Consider the following 19,320-nt stretch of genomic DNA (forward strand, 5'->3'; position numbering starts at 1 on the left):
TGTGAGTGCAGAGGGGCAATGTGTTCATTTCACAGTCACAGAGCGCCCCCCTCTGATCATTGCAGTTGCTGCTGTATGAAGGAGTATGGCTGACTTCCTATGACCAAGACACCGCTGCCAATCACCACTCTGCATTATTGTCTTTATGAAGGCAAAAAATCTCTTAGAACTTGGATCTCATTAGATTGAGCAGGTGAACCAAATAAAATGTGGCATAAAGTCACAAAAAAATCAGTAGCAACTTAACAAGCACCGAGCTGCATATACACAATACTTGGGCGTCATATCCATAGAAAAAAAAAAATCATCATGTTTTGTTGGCGCCTTGTACTGTGTGCATCCACTCAGTAGGAAAAAATAAGGCTATAACATCAACTTACATATCTCTGCTTGATCTGGTGTCTCTCATGCGGGTCATCCAACACATTGACTGACAGGTCTGAGATGGAGACGGCGGCAGAAGCGGTGAGTGTAACTAGCATCACCAGGACTCCTTCACCTTCCTCCAGCGGCAGCTCCAGTTTGTGTGTGTGCTCTTTACTGAGGAGGGACAGGTCGATTGTACACCTGAAGCACAAACGTACAAACCTGGCTGAAACAATGAGCGACATTTGAGGTTGTAGCTTCCACCAACAATGATAATGATACTGTAGTGTATGAAATAAAATAAAGGTCCAAAAGGAAACACGTCTGTCTACTTTGTTAAGGTACATGATCCGAGAGCAGTATAGTAATATCATTTACCTTCCCATGAAGTCATCTTTCTTGCCAGCATCTTTATCCCATACTGTAATGTCCACATAGCCTCCCTGCTCCTCATACATGTGGAAGTCAAACTGTTCTCGCCATTGAGGATTCAGTGTTTTGGGAATCATCTGAGTCCACAGCAAAATACAAAACAATAAAAACATTGCATTTGTCATTGTTTTTTTGCTTATTAGAAATCATTTGTCAGTAAATAACAGTCTTATTTCTTCATACATGAGCAGACAATAATAAAAAGTTACCGGACGGTGGTTGAGTGGTTAGCGTGCAGGCCACACAGCTAGGAGACCTGGGCTTGATTCCCCACTCGGGCATCAGATACTCCGATTTCCCACATTTTTAAGTAATTGGCGACTCCAAAGTAGTTCTGTCATGTTGTTCTGCTCATTTCCTGTCTTATTTACAGAATCTGCCACCTACAGTATGTATGCACGCAGCATCTATTGACATATGTACTGTATATACGTATAGCTTAAGTCAGTGAAACGCGGTTGGGTAGGTAGGTGAGGCAGAGGCAGAGATGAAAGATACAAAAACGAATAATAACATAACAAATATTATTATCTACTGTATTACAAGGCTGCACGGCGGTCAAGTGGTGAGCACGCAGACCTCAAAGCTAGAAGACCTGAGTTCAATTCCACCCACGGCCATCTCTGTGTGGAGTTTGCATGTTCTCCCCGTGCATGTGTGGGTTTTCTCCGGGTACTCCAGTTTCCTCTCACATTCCAAAAACATGCTAGGTTAATTGGTGACTCCAAATTGTCCATAGGTATGAATGTGAGTGTGGTGTGAATGGTTGTTTGTCTATATGTGCCCTGTGATTGGCCAGTTCAGGGTGTACCCCGCCCCCGCCTGGGATAGGCTACAGCAGTGTAGAAAATGAATGAATGAATATTACTGTTTCACTTCCGCTCCTTTTCTTTTGCGATTACATAACTAAACATGACTTGATCTGACTTGACTTTTGAGTGTCAAGTTACTGTGTGATGAGTTTTGCATTCTTTGTAAGGTGACACTGTGAGTCAGACTGTCATAGTAATAACCTCCTGCTATTTTCAATGGGTTGACAAGCTCATCGTGAGTTCACTGATAACTTGTGATTGGCTTCTGCCAAAGAGAGAGCAACCGTTTCCTCAATGATTCGCAAGCTACAATTAGTAGCTGTCCTTAAGTAACGCAGATGTAGCAACACAACGCAGCAATAGAATTTAGCTGTATAAGCCACAGCGTTCAAAGTTGAAGAATTTATGGTACTTATTGAATAGAAGTTTGTTTACCTTGCTTTTGTATTTTTGGTGCCCCATCCTAAATTTGACATAAGGGTCACTTCGGCCATTGGCATCCATGGGCTGCAGACTGCGACCTTCTATTAAGCTGATGCTGACGATTCCCCGCCACAGCTGAGATTTTCTGTGTACATCTGACAGGCGCATACTTTGACACTGCAGTGGATAAGCACATGTTCGCACAATCATTTACTCACAAAGAAACAACACGGGCACAGAGACACATGCGTGTATGCACATCCAAACAAACACATGGACATGTATTAACTCCAAGACTGAAAGCGTCTTATTGACGGGGTAACCATACATTGTAATGCAGAACACAAAATACACATGAAATCACTTATACAATGCAATGAATATACAATGGAATACATAAACAAAATTAAACCATGAGTTTGGAGTTGCTGTAGTTGTATTATTATTATGATTTTATTTTGGCTTTTCCCTGTCAGGGGTCAATCACATACATGGTTTTGGCTTAGTTTTTACATCATATGCCCTTTCTTGAGCAACCCTGGCCGGGAATCGAACCCATGCCCATTTATATACAGAAAAGGAATAATTTTTTCACGGCATGAACTATTATTATCTATTTATTGTTACATATTCTGTTTTTCCACACCCAACTTTCAATAATTGCTGGATTAATAATAATACCTTTTGGTACATGTTGAATTATGCAAGTGTGCAAGTGTTACTTAATGTAACTTGTTCAGCATGGTCCAAAAAAATCTGAATTGACTGGACGGGATAATAGTAATACAGTATTTAATTTGGAATAGTGGAAAAAATGGCTTAATGGTCTCATCTATGTCAGGTTCCATGGGCAGTGCAACTAACATTTCTTAATTCTGCAGAACCTATTTAAGTCTGTTTTCTCACCACTTACAGGCCTATTTAACCTCTCTTTGAATCATATTATCATCCACCACAACACATTTCTCCCTCCTCTTTCCTCTCTCTCTTTCAGTGCCTTCTTCCTTGTTAGGGCAAATTTATTAGCATAGCTTTTGTTTTGCAGATGAATTTCATTAAACTCTGAACAAACCCTGCCTCACAAGCGCAGCCCTTTGATCTGGAGACGCAGCCTCTTAATTTCCATTCTCCAGACACTAAACACTGCGAATGGATCTTCCCAATTCAGCTAACCTCCCATGCAGCCACTTCTACAGTTGAGTTCATGCAATATGAGGCCGCTGTTGTCTTGTGATCTAGTTGTTACTTTGTTTTGTTACTACATATTTCTGATGGCAGGGAAAAAAATATGGGCTTTTTGCTATTTGGTGCCAGAGCACAGCAGGGGAGAGACCATGCACACAGATGTTAAGAAGCTTGAAACATAATAACAATATGCTTTTGTAAACCCTTTGGAAGAAGAAAAAAACGTTTGAAGTGCCTAGTGGTGAAAATAGAGACCTGTATTTTATAATTATTAGCCCAAACTATTTCTTGAATAGTTTTCATCTTCTTATGCTGGTTCACCGCTTCATTATAAAAGGCATTTGTGCAAAAATAAAACTGTGCACTGTGTGCAGCCAAGCAACACTGCAGGGAGGGACTCAAGAGCAGAGCTGGGGAGGGGTAGCTGGGTAGCTGGTAGCTAGTTAGTTAGTGTTTTCAGCATATTCCCGACTCGCAGGCAGAGCGGCCCATATTCTGAGGCTTCAAAAGCACAACACAGCAGGACGTCTGCCAGGCTTTAACCAGGCACACTGTAAGTGTGTATCTGTGTGTCTAAAATGTTAGTAGATAGGGAAAACTGACAACTGCTGTTAGAAATACCTAAGGCATCAATTTCATTAGTTTTTTTTTAACTTAATAAAAAGATTTATTATGATCCATAAATCAATGAGGGATCATTCATCATCATGTTTTAAATTAACACCTGTATTCAAGTCTATTTAAGTCTCTGAAAGGTGCGTGGTCTACAAAAGCAAATACCCACTGTGACTGTAGCTGCATTTGAAGTATCATGAGTGGAAAGCATCCTTTATCTAGCTTTACAATGCGGGTATTCAAGTGTCGGCGTAAAACTCATGTGTGTTACACTTGCACTTACACGGTATTATAATGCTGGCTTAGCAGTTTACTCCGTAGCGGTATTGCAATGCAACACTGGTTCTGTTGCTGCTCTGTTACACAATAAAAAAATATAAAGTTGTTACACAATATGGAATGGAAATAACAGTTTCACTTAAATTATTGCCTCCTTCTAATCAATCTTTCGGGAAAAGGTAAATAAAGGCCCAGGAGAGGAGTAGAGCTTTTACGGTAACTATAGGCTTCCGACTTGGTGTGATCATTTTGGGGAAGGCCCTTTTGTGGATTAACTATTGTGGCCTTTTAAATGAAGTGTCTTTTTTCCCCATTTCTTTCCTCTATTTGATGGGTATCCTATTATTTTTAACCAAATGGTGACCTTAGGGGACTTAGTCAAGTTTTTCTTCCTTATGGTGATTTTAAAGTAAAGAGTTGTGACTTAATCCAGTTACTGTACGCTCCTAAATACAAACTCTTCATGCATTAGCCAGTGTGGTGAAGCACAAAGAAGCGCATGCAGCTTTCCATTCACCGTGACAGCTGACAACAGGCAAAAGAAAGGAGACAGAAGAAAATCATCTTGCACTGTCTATTAACATGCATGCTGATTAACACGCTGATTTGCCATATAAAAGATTCCGTCCCAGAACCACAGAAATCAAATCAACTACTTTATTTTTCTCACACAGCAACGGCAATACACTATGTCAACTGGGAATGGAGAGAGAATGATTTTATCAGTTTTTGAGCTGGAGATTTTTTAAATAGTTGAACAAGAACGTATCAACCTGGGATCACCAAACCCTAGTACCACCGGTGGAATCACCAGTTTTTAATTTTTTTTATATTGCTGCTTGCAGAAAATAAAGTTATAACGATGCAGAGAATTAAGAAAAAAAAAGTTGCTAATATAACAGTGCAGGGGGGAAGGACAGGAAAGCTGAAAGGAGACAATCCACCCATGTACCAGGACACCAGGTAAGGCACAGGTGAGGTGCAGTGAGCAGTGTTGGGTGGTTTGACATGCGTTTTTAGTTTACCTTACTAGATCGTTTCCAGCTCCTTCTCAAAAGCATGGTCTGTAAATGAGACAAAGCGGTTACAGAGCACCCCCCATCGCCTCCCACTATAAGCTGCAGGGAAGAGGTTAAAGGGAATGTGATGTAAAGTGTTGGAATGTAGTCGTGACCTGGTGAAAGGGGTGGGGAGAAGGTGTGCGGGTAGATTAGGTGAGTGAGGCATTGGTCGGTCATGCACGGGAATCAGGCAGGAAGGTTTTGCCTTGTGTAGCGTTTTCCAACACAAGCATGCCCACAGATAAACTCTAGGATAAAGTATAGATGCCTACTGTTTTTTTTAAACCCATAGGGAATGGTGTGTTTTTTTTAGACGGAAATGCAAGCCATGTGAACCCTGGTGTCCACCAAACAAGTGGCTTAAGACCGCTCGGTCCATTTGCGAATGAACTCTGGTGCACTTCTGTTCAATAGTGAGACGTTTCCTCAGAGCTCTAGGAGGCTGCATTGAAAATGTAAATACATGTACAAAATACAATATTAATAAACTAAATTTGGATTGTTTATGTTTCCAATGTAAATAAAAGAACATGTTAGAAATATAGCATTGCAAATTCCCCAAGAGTATGTTTTCCCTACTGCTCGATCCCAATAGATGGCAACAGATAACACCATCCAGAATGTACAACCTTGCACTCATTTTCTTCACAGTTGGATAGATCCAAAATGATGCGAAACCTAAATAGAGTGTATTTGTTCTGTCAAGTGTGGACTCTCTGAACTGCAGAGAACTAAAAAAGCAGCAAAATTAAGACATCAGATCAAACGGAATAAAGTATTTCCCTCATGACTCCGCCTTGTTCTGGGTCGAGCATGCATGGGTCCAATTAAACAGACAAATAATTGAACAGAAATAAATGCAACTCGGAAGCATCTCGCGTATCGACAGAGAGGCACGAGCAAACATCATTTGGATGAAGAGAATCCAATGCCCTTTGAACATGAAACTTTTACACCAACACATTTGGTTTACACGCTGGCTGAGTTGAAGCGTTTCCAGTAACTGAGCATGAATGAAGCCAGAACTTTCAGGTCAGTACACAAGAACTGGAAGGAAAAACAACAACTTTTTCTTACGGCGTCTCTCATGTCTCCATCTCGTGGTGATAAAGTGACAGATAGTTCCAGGCTGCCTAGATTATGTTCTGGATAGTGTGGGTCATTTAGGTCCAGTGTAACTTCCAGCGTCCTGCAGGGGAGTAAGTACATTAGGTTCTTAAAAACCATACTTTAGTGGATATGCATATACATGCTAAGATTCCATCAACTTAAAAACACGCACAACCAAAGCCAACACTGTTTGAAGCTATGATTAAAAACTAATGACACCTTAATGTCGTCCCTCGCTACATTGCGGTTCAAACATTGCCCCCTCTCTTTGTCAAAAAATACCAAAATACAGGTTATCTGTATTCTGGCAACTAGAAGTGTCCAAAGTGACCTAGTGAAGACAAGTTCTCCGCTTCTTACTTTGTCCTTCTTCCCCACTCCATTTAATAGCCTTTCTTAAATTTTGAGTAAATAAATTTGAGGCTAACTAGTTAGCTTGACAACATGCTATGCTCAAAGCGAGGATGCTAAATGGACCCTGTACACGTCACACTGTGTGCCATTCATTGTGCCAACACTGGGTACAAAAGATTAGATTTATTAGTTTTTAGGTTTCCCTAAAACAAAGGCAAGTATGTGTCATAAAAAGGTGTAGATTTATAACACTGGTAAATGAACAGGACAGTGGCCAAGACTTAGAGTGTAGTCCCACACAATACAGTTTAAAGCTAATTTGCTAGTTTGCTAATTTCCTAATTTGTTTCTCTGGGTGATTAGTTGAATTAATGACAAGTCAGTGACGATGATGTTTGAGGCTACACTCTACAACAAATATAACAATACCATTACTTAATTACATGTTACATTGTGCAAATACTTTGAGTTTTACAGCATTATGGCGGGCATTCAGTTACATAAATTTGCATCAGTTCAACAGTCTTATCAATTTAGCGTCAATCGGTTGTGTACCTTCAGTGATCCTTTAGCCTGCACAGTAGTTCAGCAGAGTGTAAACATGACTATATAGGTGTTATTTAATGTATACAGGGCTATAATAATAATAATAATCATAATAATGAATCCTGCTTCAGGGAATTCACATGTGATCAAAGAGGGGACGGTTGTATACATTAGAAGGAGTTTTCAATGTTGGTGGGCCTCCACTAGGTGGCGCCAGAAGACTTCTAGACAGGCACAGCAGCTTGACAAATACAAACGCAGTACAAATCAAACCTGCTCAGCTCGCTTCATTTATGTCAAAGGCAAAATTAATTATTGATTTTTAGTGCGCAAGTAAACAGAGCATGAGTACGGCAGAGAATTCTGCTATATATCCTCCAGAAAATACGTTTTTGGATAAACAATGTAGGTCCAAGCTCTATAATGTTCTCAGAGGGGATGTTATGTGTGCCACATCCACTTGGATAGTGTGTGAGGCCATTATGAGCATAACATTATTCTTTAAATTCCTCCAACAGGTAATGTGTTGATTTGCATTTTGATGATGGAGGTGGAGATTGTTTTCAGTGTCATCTTCCTGATCCTTGTTATCTACGGAGCCATTCAAAATGAGAACATTAAGTGATGTGTATATTTTGCCACCATATGTCATTAACCTTAAAAAAAAACTGATAAAATTACAATTACATATTTTCAAACTATAATTTCAGCAAGGAAGGACATTAAAAAATGCATTAGCATCTATTATGCATGTGTTTTTTAAGTAGTAAGTAATTTTAAACATTACATATACACATACAACCACTTGCAAGCATTCTTGACAATAACCAAATCCCTAAAGTTCTTACATCAATAGCTCTGTACTGTCAAAATTATACTACTTTTTTGGTGTTGGCGTTTTATTTGTCCAAACAAATGTACCTTTAGTGTAATAATGTTTTCCTAGACTGTATATTTAGCAGCCGCTCTGTAGACAATGCAAAAAAGCATGTGAGTGTGTTTCCGAAAGCTACCACAAGAGGGAAGCAAAAGACTATTATACACTGTACACTATAAGTATCAGCATTAACCGTGCAACCTAAAGCTTGCACTGTGTCTGACTTATTTGTCTAAGCATGCGCTGCGTTTTGTAATCCTCTTATTACTTCAATGCACTGCCAAAAAGCAAAGAACAGGGGTGCATGAAAAAAAGCAAGAAAAAAGCTACCTCTGATGCTCCAGTGACTCCAAGTATAGGTACGCTGAACCCATAAAGTCATCCTGAAGTCCAAAGTCATAGTCAAAAACCTAAAGAGACGTGAAGCCCCAACAATAAACAGAGAATTTCTAAAAAAAAAAAAAAAACATCACTTTTGTAATGCTCAACAAATAAACTGTACCTTGACGTACAGAGGGTCCCTCAGGCTTTCCACCAGGAGCGTTACTCTTTCATCCCACACTGGATTAAGGTTCTTATGGATGGTCTTGCTTCTGAACACCTCCTTCCCTGCAATCTTGAACTTGACGTATGGATCACTGGTCCCTAAGAGAATAGGAAGAAAAAGGGTTGGATGGAGGAGATTGATTTGCTCTGGCGACCCCTGAAGAGAAAAGCTGAAAGAGAAAGAAGAATGAATCACATTCCACAGATGGCCCCTGGGCCACATTTTGGACACCCATACGTGTTATGCCAGGAAAATGCCAGGTGATGGAGGAGTGTGTCCAAGCTCTGCCTTCTTGGCTCTGTTGGTTAGGGATTGGGTTCCAGTGTGGAGGGGTTTCTTCTTCTTTCAGCTTTCTTTTTGTGCTACTAACTTGGATCAATAGTAAGTAACATCCACCAATGATCACCAGCGCTTGTAAAGCTGGTGCTCAAACAAATGTAAGAAGCGGGAATAGGACCGCCGTAATCTTAAGTAACTTTCACCAAAAGTAGAATTACTCATTTCAACTTGGACATTAACATGGTGGCCGCTGTTCAACTCCAAGAACAGCCACACATCACTCACTGATGCTATAGGTGGGATTCCAATTTTATAGTGAGTGCAAAGCACGCAGTGTGCACTTCCATATTACATGTTTTCTCATTCATAGTAGCGATGCCATATCTCACAGTATAATTTGGCTTCTGGCTGCCCTCTTCTTGCAGCAATATTGTCGTGTTTTAATCTCGCTCCTAACAGATACCATTTCATTTAAATAATACATTAATATGTCATTGTAAAATGAATGTGCATATGCATTTAATGAACCTGCACTCACAGGGCATCTCTGAATGTCAGACTATCTAGTAAGGTAGGAAAAAAAAACCTACACTGATCTGTTTGATTCTGTTCCTGCTGTGCACTGTGACAAAAGTGCTTAACAGAGAAATGGTGAGAGGTGGAAGTATATCCGATTATCAAAGCATTCTCACTCTGTGGTGTTACGTGTTTAGCCAAGCATCTTCAAGGAAGACAACAACAAATAGAGTGATTCTTATAGAGGAATACATGCCATCTGTTGGCTGGCTGGGAAACGATACTAGTTGAAACAAAGGAGGGGCTTTTTTGTCTTGTTGCCTTTCAAAAAATTAGTATACTGACAACAGGGTTGGAGACCAGATGGTAGTAGGTTCCAAATTCAAAATCTGCTATGACAGAAAAAGAAAAATAGAGATGCCAGTCCATTTTCTGTGCCAGAAAATGGACTTTTGAGCAAGGCATCAAACATTATAAGTAAGGTATAGACAATTAAATTGTTTTAGGGCCAGAAAACCGAGTAAAGGGGGGCAGACTTGTCAATGCAAGGTTCTGTTATATCGTTTAATGTCACCAAATGACTAATATTGTACAAATATCCTCTATATAGCAGGACCACATTGCTGTCTTTAAGCACCTAAGCTAAAACACTAGTTAAAGACTAACTAAGTACAGTATGGCAGCACAGCGTGCGTGGTTAGCATGCAGGCCTCACAGCTAGGAGACCCGAGTTCGATTCTACCCTCGGCCATCTCTGTGTGGAGTTTGCATGTTTTCCCCGTGAATGTGTGGGTTTTCTCCGGGTACTCCGGTTTACTGCCACATTCCAAAAACATGCTAGGTTAATTGGTGACTCCAAATTGTCCATAGGTATGAATGTGAGTGTGAATGGTTGTTTGTCTATATGTGCCCTGGTGACCAGTCCAGGGTGTACCCCGCCTCTCCCCCAAAGACAGCTGGGATAGGCTCCAGGAGCCCCGCAACGCTCGTGAGGATAAGCGGTAGAAAATGAATGAATGAATGAACAACAGTATATGACAGGATCACTCTGTTTTTAAGAATGTAATAACAAAAACACACTTTGGGGACCCTTTATATGGCAATGCTTTTCAAAATATTAGACCCCAAGTTTGAACTGAACTCGTGAGCATGTGTGATGTAATTCCTAGATCAAATTACAGTTGATTAGCTTTGCCCAAAGCCGAGACCCATTGTGTGTGTATACTCCGACATGCATGAAAACACAAGTGTATTGGGATAAAGATATATGGATGACAGCATATGTATGGAGGTGGCACAAATCTAAAGATCTACTCCACACTCTTTCTGTGTCGTGCCAGTTCAATATGGTCTATAAACACATCACTGCTTCTGCACCTATGCATCCTACAGTGCGAGCTTTATGGCACTATAAATGTGCTCCAGCTGAGAAGTCTGAAAAGGAAAGGGCTGATGTTGTGGGTGGCAGCCGAATAAAAGGGAGAGTGGGTCTACCTCAACAGTTATCTCACTTTTAGTATCATTTCCTCAAAAAACATAAGACATTTCAAGGAGGAAGTGAAATCACTGCATCTTCCACACATGCTATTTACTGGAATGGTCAATAAATTTGTCCCTAATCTGTAATTAATGATGGCTTTGTTGACCAGTTGGTGTTATAGACTGTAGATTTGATGGATGCATGTGGTTAAATGATTGTGTGCAGAAGAGTGTGAAATGAAAGCACCTACATACCTAGAAGGCACACGTAAAGTGCCAGTTGAAATATTCAGATATTATTTTGGCTTTTCAGCAGCAAGCATACAAAGATGCTCACTTATGGTCACTAGTGATGGTGCAGTGACGTCATTGTTTTCATAAAGTAGCAGGTTGTTTGTCCATATAGCAACGACCAGATTGTCCCACCCTGGAAACCAGCCCTCTGTATGATGAAAAAAATCCCTATGTTGACTAGACTCATAAAAACAACAAGGAGGTGCAGCTGATCTGAATGTCCATCCGTGCGTAGCAAAGACTAATTTACAATGTTTTTATAGCTTATCATATTTAGGTAAAATATTGGCATGCCGATGCTTGTATAGAACACAACCAAATCATCTACGTAATTTATACTGCCGTGACCAAAAACATTGCCATCTTTGACATGTCAGTATCTGTGGCCATGACTATGATGGAGAGATGCAGAAACAGGACACCACTTGATGTAACTCTTCAACTACTGTACACAAAAGAGCGAATATTTGTGGGACAACTGGCTTGGAATTGGTCTGAATCCTCCGAGTGTACTGCAGAGAATCGGTACTGCAAATATGGGTATTACTTCACTGTTTGAAAGTTGTCTGCCTTTAATGGGCTGTGTATGCACCATGCATTTCAAAGCTTCTGAAAATGAGTCATTAACATCTGGGAGTCCATCTGAGATGCTACTAAAACCAACACCATCAATGTGTGGAAATAAAATCAATGGGAGATGGCCCTGAAGTTTACTCAGCATGGTAAATTTGCCTCAAGCGTGGCCAAAAGTCAGTGGTACTAACTCTGATAAATGCCCCCTTTCTTCATGACACCAGTTGAGAATGCACATAAAGCTTAAGTATTTATTGCTGTCAGAGAAGCAGCAATAAAAGCACCGCTCATTGAGACTTGAAATGAAAACATGCTGGGATATTCTGCCAAAAATCACAATCCGTGACCCATAATCCATTGGAGACAAAGAAGAGGCCACGGAATAAAATGGCCACCTTCAGGGGAGAAAGCCACTACACACAATATGCATCCATTTTCAATTCTTATTATCTTGTCCTGAACAAGCAAAGGAAGGAACTATTCTTACCGTGAGAACGGTATTTAAACTTGAACTTGAAACATGTGACACATCTTGGTCAAGGCTCTTGAAACAAGTCTGAGTGCGTGTTGATATATCATTCTAACAATGAATTATTTCACTTCTTCATCTTCACCATCAATCTGAAATTCCTTTTACACATTCATGACCAATAGCTCTCCATGTCAGCCCAGTGCAGACAAGTGCTCTTGCATTATTAACTGATGATATATGAAGGTGTAATTATATTTCCACCGAAACCAGGACTAAAAATACCTTTAATACTCCTTAGAGGAAATTAATAACTCATTAAAGTTTCTTCTTTGTAATTACCCTTAAATAGGTAAGGTTTCATTGAAAACAAGCATGTAACAACACAAGGTACAACATACTAAGTTACGACACGTACTTGATGAAAAAACATACTTTTTTTTAATTTTCTTTTGTCATGATTGATTATTAAGTGAAACAATATGAACATGACTGGTCTTTGAATAGGAGACACAAGATGGTGTGAATGCATTTTGAGGATAAAACATATATAATCCTCAAATCCATTGCCTTTAACTTGAAATCAGCATCATCATTCATTTATTTGTGTATTTTCTATGATGGAAGCATGTCACTACTGGATTGTCAATGCATGTATGCACAACGCATCTACATTTTGGTGCAGTAGGTGGCGGTATGCACCGAAACGTTGGTTGTTCAACCCAACCATTTGTTCACAAAGACTATTTTGGGCTAAATACAAAAAGAGGTGATGATGCAACTCCGCAATAAAAAAGACCATGTTTTGTTTGTTTGTTGAGATGTTTCTCCTTTCACCTTTACCAATTGGGAAATCAGGAACCACTAAGTGAAAAGGTATGGAGTCTTGTAGTGTTGAAGAGATTACGCATTGAGGGGAAATTTGAATGTATTACCTCATGTGCACGTTATCCGGTTCACACACACAGTTCAGTTCCAAATGTGAAAATTGTAAATAGTCCATTGTTATCATAAACTTGTAATACAGTTCATTCATTCATTCATCTTCTACCGCTTATCCTCACAAGGGTCGTGGGGGGTGCTGGAGCCTATCCCAGCTGTCTTCGGGCGAGAGGCGGGGTACACCCTGGACTGGTCGCCAGCCAATCACAGGGCACATATAGACAAACAACCATTCACACTCACATCCATACCTATGGACAATTTGGAGTCACCAATTAACCTAGCATGTTTTTGGAATGTGAGAGGAAACCGGAGTACCCGGAGAAAACCCATGCATGCACGGGGAGAACATGCAAAAAATGTTATTATTAGTATCTTTCATCTCTGCCTCGCCTACCTACCCTAACCGCATTTCACTGACATAAGCTACGTATATATACAGTACATATATAATTGGATGCTCCATGCATTCATACTGTAGGTGGCAGATACTGTAAATAAGACAGGAAATGAGCAGAACAACATGACAGAACTACCAATAAAACATTCCTCCATGCCAACAGACCTGGTAAAGCCTGTCTGTGGGTGGTTACAAACAGTGTGTGTCTGTGTGCCTGTGCGCTCACGGTCATGACAGGACTGACAGATGGCTGCAGCATGAGGGGTATCCTATTACCCAGAATGCAAGGGGTGTAACAGGACGTATTGGACAGATCTGAAATACAAGTCATTCTGCGGTCGAACACTGGCAGCTTCTATACAATCATGGCCCCCCGGGTGCTTTTGCTTTGTTTTTACTCTAGAATGACCACAAATTAACCTCCCGTAATATCCAACAAAAGCTGATACAAGAGGTGAGATAATGTCACAGTAAGATCCTGTGGCTTGCATAAGCAGAAATAGAGAAAAAAAAGACAGCATGTGGGAGGATGACACGCTGAATTGAATGTCAAGTATCAGTATCACACTCTTTTACATCCTCAGAGACATCACTGTACCTGGCCTTCCATTTAGAGATACTAACACTGAAACCAATCACAGCCCATGAGCCCAGCCCTCCATTATTATATATTATATATTGTTTGTCAAGCATTAAAGAGAAGAAAACGGCAAATGGAGATGTGGTCGTCTGAGTATGAGTGTGTTACTAGAATATGATTTTGACTGCATTTCTATTTCTAGACTCATCACCACGTTTAAAAAGATCTTCACATCTTCACAGGGGTTATCCTGTGATTAATGTGGCAATAATACCATTCAACTCTTGCTATGCAAAAGTCCTTGCTTATTCTTAAAAACTACACTATTACATAAATGAAAAACGGTTGTATGTGAAAGTCTATGTGATCTTCATATCAATTGCACCATTTTGTAAAAGTGGAAATCTAATAATACAGTGGAGTAATTTATACTTTTTCTAAATAAAAGCGGCAAGAATATGTGTCTGAATGTCAAACAGTTTATTGAGTTCCACCAAAAATTAACCTCTTTTATACCCTCTTTAAAATGTTCCAAAGAACACCCAAAACTATTTAAATCATTAATAATTCACACAGTGGCTTTTAGTGACTCAGTAAGTACTGATACTAAATTGCCTCCTACAGCAAACTACCTCTACTTGACATCCCAGCCCTCCATTGTTCCATACCTGACTTATTAAGGCTGTCAATGAGGATTAGTTAATGGACCAATCCTCACATATCCACTCCTAGGACATTCCTGGAGTCACTGTACTAATACTGCAAGAACATTGCTTTCAATTTACAGTATGGCATGTACATTACATTACTTGATCTGTTATGCGCTGTTCTATTAAAATATCATTGACACACATCATAATGAAATCACTGATTGTCTCTAATATGGGCTATAATCCTGATCATGGTCACTGGGGTCATGCTGGAGCATGACTTTGGGCAGGAGTACAAAAAAGGGGTACACCTTTAACTGGTTGCCAGCCAATCAGAGGCACATATCAACAGACCAACAACCATTCACACTCACATTCATAATTTAGAGGTACCAATTAACCTAGCATGCATATTTTTGGAAACCATTAGGCAACCTTGCGGGGCCATGATTAAATATACTAGGGCTGGGCGATATGGACCAAAACTAATACCCCAATATATTTTGGTTGAAAGTCAATATATGATATTTTTCCACAAAGTGAACTTCGACAAAAGTCAAAGCCAAATATGTGTGAAAATTTTACATGGTTGATACCGTGATAAGCGACCTTTATACCGTCTTCTTCGCTGTTCACTCGCTGTTATGCACCCTCTCGTCCGGGGATCTCCGGGTGTAAACAATGCAAGTTACAAACGTAAGAAGATGGACATCCATTGGTGCACACTTGCTTAAGGGGTTGTTGTGGCACAGAAAACAATAAGAAAGTAATAATAAAGCACTAAAAACATCACAGAAGAACTAGCCTAGACCTCCATATCAACTCCAGTCTATACCGATATGAATGAAAAAGGAATTTTTTAAATATCAATATCGCCCAGCCCTACAACATAGTATTATACCAAATCATACCGTATTTGTATGGATAAGGATGAAAACATAGCCCCTACCTGTGCGATCTCTGATGGCCAGGTTGTTGCCTTTCTTTAGGACAATATCCAGCTGGTACATTGTCGGACTAGGAGCCGGAGGTTCTCCATTACAAGGGTCCACGGTATCGATTCCCTATGGAAACAAGATGACTATACAGTAAGTGTCCCAAATCACCAAAGCTTAGTACTTTGCATTCCAACAACCAGCCATACAGGGTAAACCTATCTTAGTCCTATAGGGGCAACGTGTGGGGACTTTTTACAAATAAGTGACATTTGAATCGACTGAGGACATTTACAGTCAAATAGATTGATTACAGTTATTTAATAGAGAGAATTAACAGCCTGTTAGAAAATGTGCAAATATCTCAAATGTGGTGTACTCATTTGAAAACCAATCTGCTCCTTCTCATCTTTGGACTTTGAAGGTCATGATGGAAAACCTCTCCTGACTGACAATTTGGTTCCCCTTTGGAGCCATTAGAAAGACACATGATAAGTCAAGCTGTTCACTACTGCATAATTTCTTCATCTTACGTCCATCTTATCCACACCCCCTTCATTATGTATTTCCTTCCTCTTAATCAGTCACGTGTGGGCACAGGATACAGCTTACAGATGAGGCTAAGAATAACAACAAAAGGGCAAAAGGAGATTTTAAAAAAAGCACAGGGATACTACTTAGAGACAACCTAGAGTTCTCATTACTTTCGGTCTGGAGAATCAGAATCTCAGAACTGTCAAACATGAGTAATAAACTTGTGATACTGACAAATAATTTGTTAGAAATGGCATAGACAGCAATACAAGGATGTGTATAGCAAGGAATAAGCGCCATAGAAAATGGATGGATGAATGTTGTTGTTGTTCATTCATTCATTTTCTACGGCTTATCCTCACAAGGGTCGTGGGGGTGCTGGAGCCTATCCCAGCTGTCTTTGGGCGATCACAGGGCACATATAGACAAACAAACATTCACACTCACATTCATACCTTATTTTAATGAATAGAGTAATCGGTTAGGCCATAGATGGACCAGATTAATATGAAGCAAACACCAACAGTTAGTGGTTTAGTCTGCATCATACCAGAAAAGAGGAAAAAATGTCCATCACTGTTTCCCAAAGTCAAAGCTGCTATGTGTGAAATCTTGTTTTGGCTAAAACACAAAGATAATAGGTCTGCTTTCACCAATGACTCTAGTATAAGCCAATATCCATGCAGCATCACTGCTGAGTCAAAATATAAACTATAAACATTCCAAACGTGTATGGTATCCAGGCTAACTAGTCCTAGAACGTCTTCCTGTTGTTTACTTTCATTGCCAAATACATCAAATAATACACCAAATCATCTTACTTCATGGAAATTATATTTGTAGTACTGAATAAGTAAAATGTTGCTGTGCAAAGCATTGCCTATACATGTATAAGAACTGTCACTGCCACTGTAAAGGAATTCTGATGAACATGTGCATCTTTAAGTCCCTGGAACAGTATCCGTTGAACAGTAAACATGCATAGAAACTGTTGAGACTGAAATTCAATCCCAAGTTACGTCATACCGTATCCCAAAGTGATGAGGGAGAGGAGAGAGTTCATTACATTTGCATTCACCTGCTGGAGCACTTTGCATTTACAGTGCATTCAATTGTCTCTGGAGAACGACACAGCTTGCAAAGTGCTCTCAATGTTTGTATACAATCCCAACCGGCAATCAATACGGCCTTCTTCTCCCATTAACCAAACCCTACACTGATGGTGTACAATATACTGTATTCTTAACCTATAAAGTACACAGAATCAAAAAGGAGCCGATATGAACCCTTCCAAGCACACCAAGCAGCCTTATTCAATTATTTCAAAAAGAGATGACAACAAAACATGAGCACATTGAATACGGGTAATATGTGGGTGTAATTGTGAAAACAAGGGCTCCGGACCTACTGTATATCTCTTTATCTCATTATAGCTGCCTTAAAGTCTCACTACTGCCCTATAGTTGACTCTAATCTGGAGCCCTGACCTCCATATCATATTATAACCCAGTTTCCCTTTCAGTTGCACCAGATGTTACAGCTGAGCCTGTATTGCTCGGCTATATATGGAATACAAGTAATGGGTGATTGAGAACACAGGATAAGGCAGGCTTTTTATGTGTGAAAGATTTCTAGTCTGTGTATACCTAATGGATCATCATACTAAAGAGGTCAGACACAGGTCAGTGTTTTTTTTTAATTATCTATCTTGTTTTCTGTTGGAATATCTGATTATATGAAGGGGGGTAACCTGAATCTGACCACCATCATTGTTTCTTCTCTGAACAATATGTTTATACAACACGTCACTTGTAATGTTAAGTCTTTTCCGTGACCAACTTGACATATGAAATAATCCCTTTTAGCCAAGTACATTTATGCCCAATGATGAAGAGTAATTATCAAGAAGATAATACTAATAGATAATATTTTCCACACTATAAGGCGCACATAAATCGACAAAGGCACCTATTCCAGCTGGATGGATTTCATGCCTCCTGCGTCATTAGGAATTGTAAACAAAATGTAGCTTCCCCTTACACCAGAAGAAAGACTTCCTGGGTTCCTTCCTGCTAATACCGTAAAAACACAGAAGCCATTTATCAGAGTTTGGACTAGATCCCTTAGCTCGCTAAGCTTTCGTATTCATGAGAATAGTGTAGGGAAGGCTCTTTTCTCTTCCAGTTTGGATGAGATTAGTGAGGAAGAACACTTTTGGGATGAACTCAAGCAGAGTTGGTGAGTCAGCAGGTCCTCTCTCATCCAACAACAGTGACCTCTGATTTTACAAGATGTTCTTTTCTTTGAATGAGACAAAATATTTCTTGAGTAGTTCCTCACTGGGGTGAAACACAGAATGGGATTGACAAAGTATTAGGGAATGCAATTCGGAGGTTATGCTTCTGTTCAATTAACGATATGTGATTTTCTTTTCTCTTTATGGAAGAAAGATGCTGTTTGTTATTCACATCAGGCATCTTTTAGAGTTAAATCAATAAGAGTTGTGTCAGAATGAAAAATTGGATAAGAAATGGCAACAGAGGGGTTATAAGGAAAATGGGCAGAAATATGGGACAATAAATCGCCTGTCAGGTAAGTAAACACACAGATTGTCTTCATAACACTGAAGTCACGTGTTTCACAAAATAAACACCATGACAGTGTGCAATGTGTGCGTATCACCACTCATGGTAGCAGAGAAAACCAGAACACTATGAGCATCAAGTGATGCAGGCAGCAGGCAGGCAGACAGTCAGGCCATGCTGCCAAGCCAAGCTGTCAAGCAACCATGAAGTCACTCAATGGCAGCTTGATACCACACAGGCACGCCTCAGAAACACAACATGACTGTCAGGAACACGTCCGCATAGGCGCTCGTTTGCTGGCTCAGCATGTGAACAACCCAAATACAATGCTGATGTGCTTTTTTGAATGCATCACCAGAAAACACAATTCTTATATATTCTCATACATAACGACAAAAATCATATTGCACCCATGAACTATTTATTGTATTTCGCACAGCATACAATCCATAATCATTGCAATGAATTTCATGGCAT

At 39.8% G+C, this 19,320-nt stretch overlaps 1 protein-coding gene across 10 annotated transcripts in view; it reads right to left on the reverse strand.

Moving 5' to 3' along the window:
* Positions 1-19,320, reverse strand: part of LOC131127638 (multiple C2 and transmembrane domain-containing protein 1-like) — a 100,923-nt gene that overhangs the window by 52,689 nt on the left and 28,914 nt on the right. For 8 of the 10 annotated variants that reach the window (XR_009129539.1, XR_009129541.1, XR_009129538.1 and 5 more), the window contains exons 2-9: positions 15,739-15,853; positions 8,563-8,705; positions 8,391-8,470; positions 6,251-6,362; positions 5,138-5,176; positions 2,046-2,210; positions 745-875; positions 381-567 (exon numbers count right to left, since the gene is read on the reverse strand). Coding sequence is in view for 4 of the 10 variants with exons in the window: in XM_058069712.1 (XP_057925695.1) it covers positions 381-567; positions 745-875; positions 2,046-2,210; positions 5,138-5,176; positions 6,251-6,362; positions 8,391-8,470; positions 8,563-8,705; positions 15,739-15,853 (972 nt within the window). In the remaining 6 variants the exon portion in view is untranslated. The remainder of the gene's footprint in view (positions 1-380; positions 568-744; positions 876-2,045; positions 2,211-5,137; positions 5,177-6,250; positions 6,363-8,390; positions 8,471-8,562; positions 8,706-15,738; positions 15,854-19,320) is intronic. The other 2 variants (XR_009129537.1, XM_058069713.1) reach the window with 1 other exon arrangement.

Source organism: Doryrhamphus excisus, chromosome 4, assembly GCF_030265055.1.
Source record: "Doryrhamphus excisus isolate RoL2022-K1 chromosome 4, RoL_Dexc_1.0, whole genome shotgun sequence".
Classification (NCBI taxonomy): domain Eukaryota; kingdom Metazoa; phylum Chordata; class Actinopteri; order Syngnathiformes; family Syngnathidae; genus Doryrhamphus; species Doryrhamphus excisus.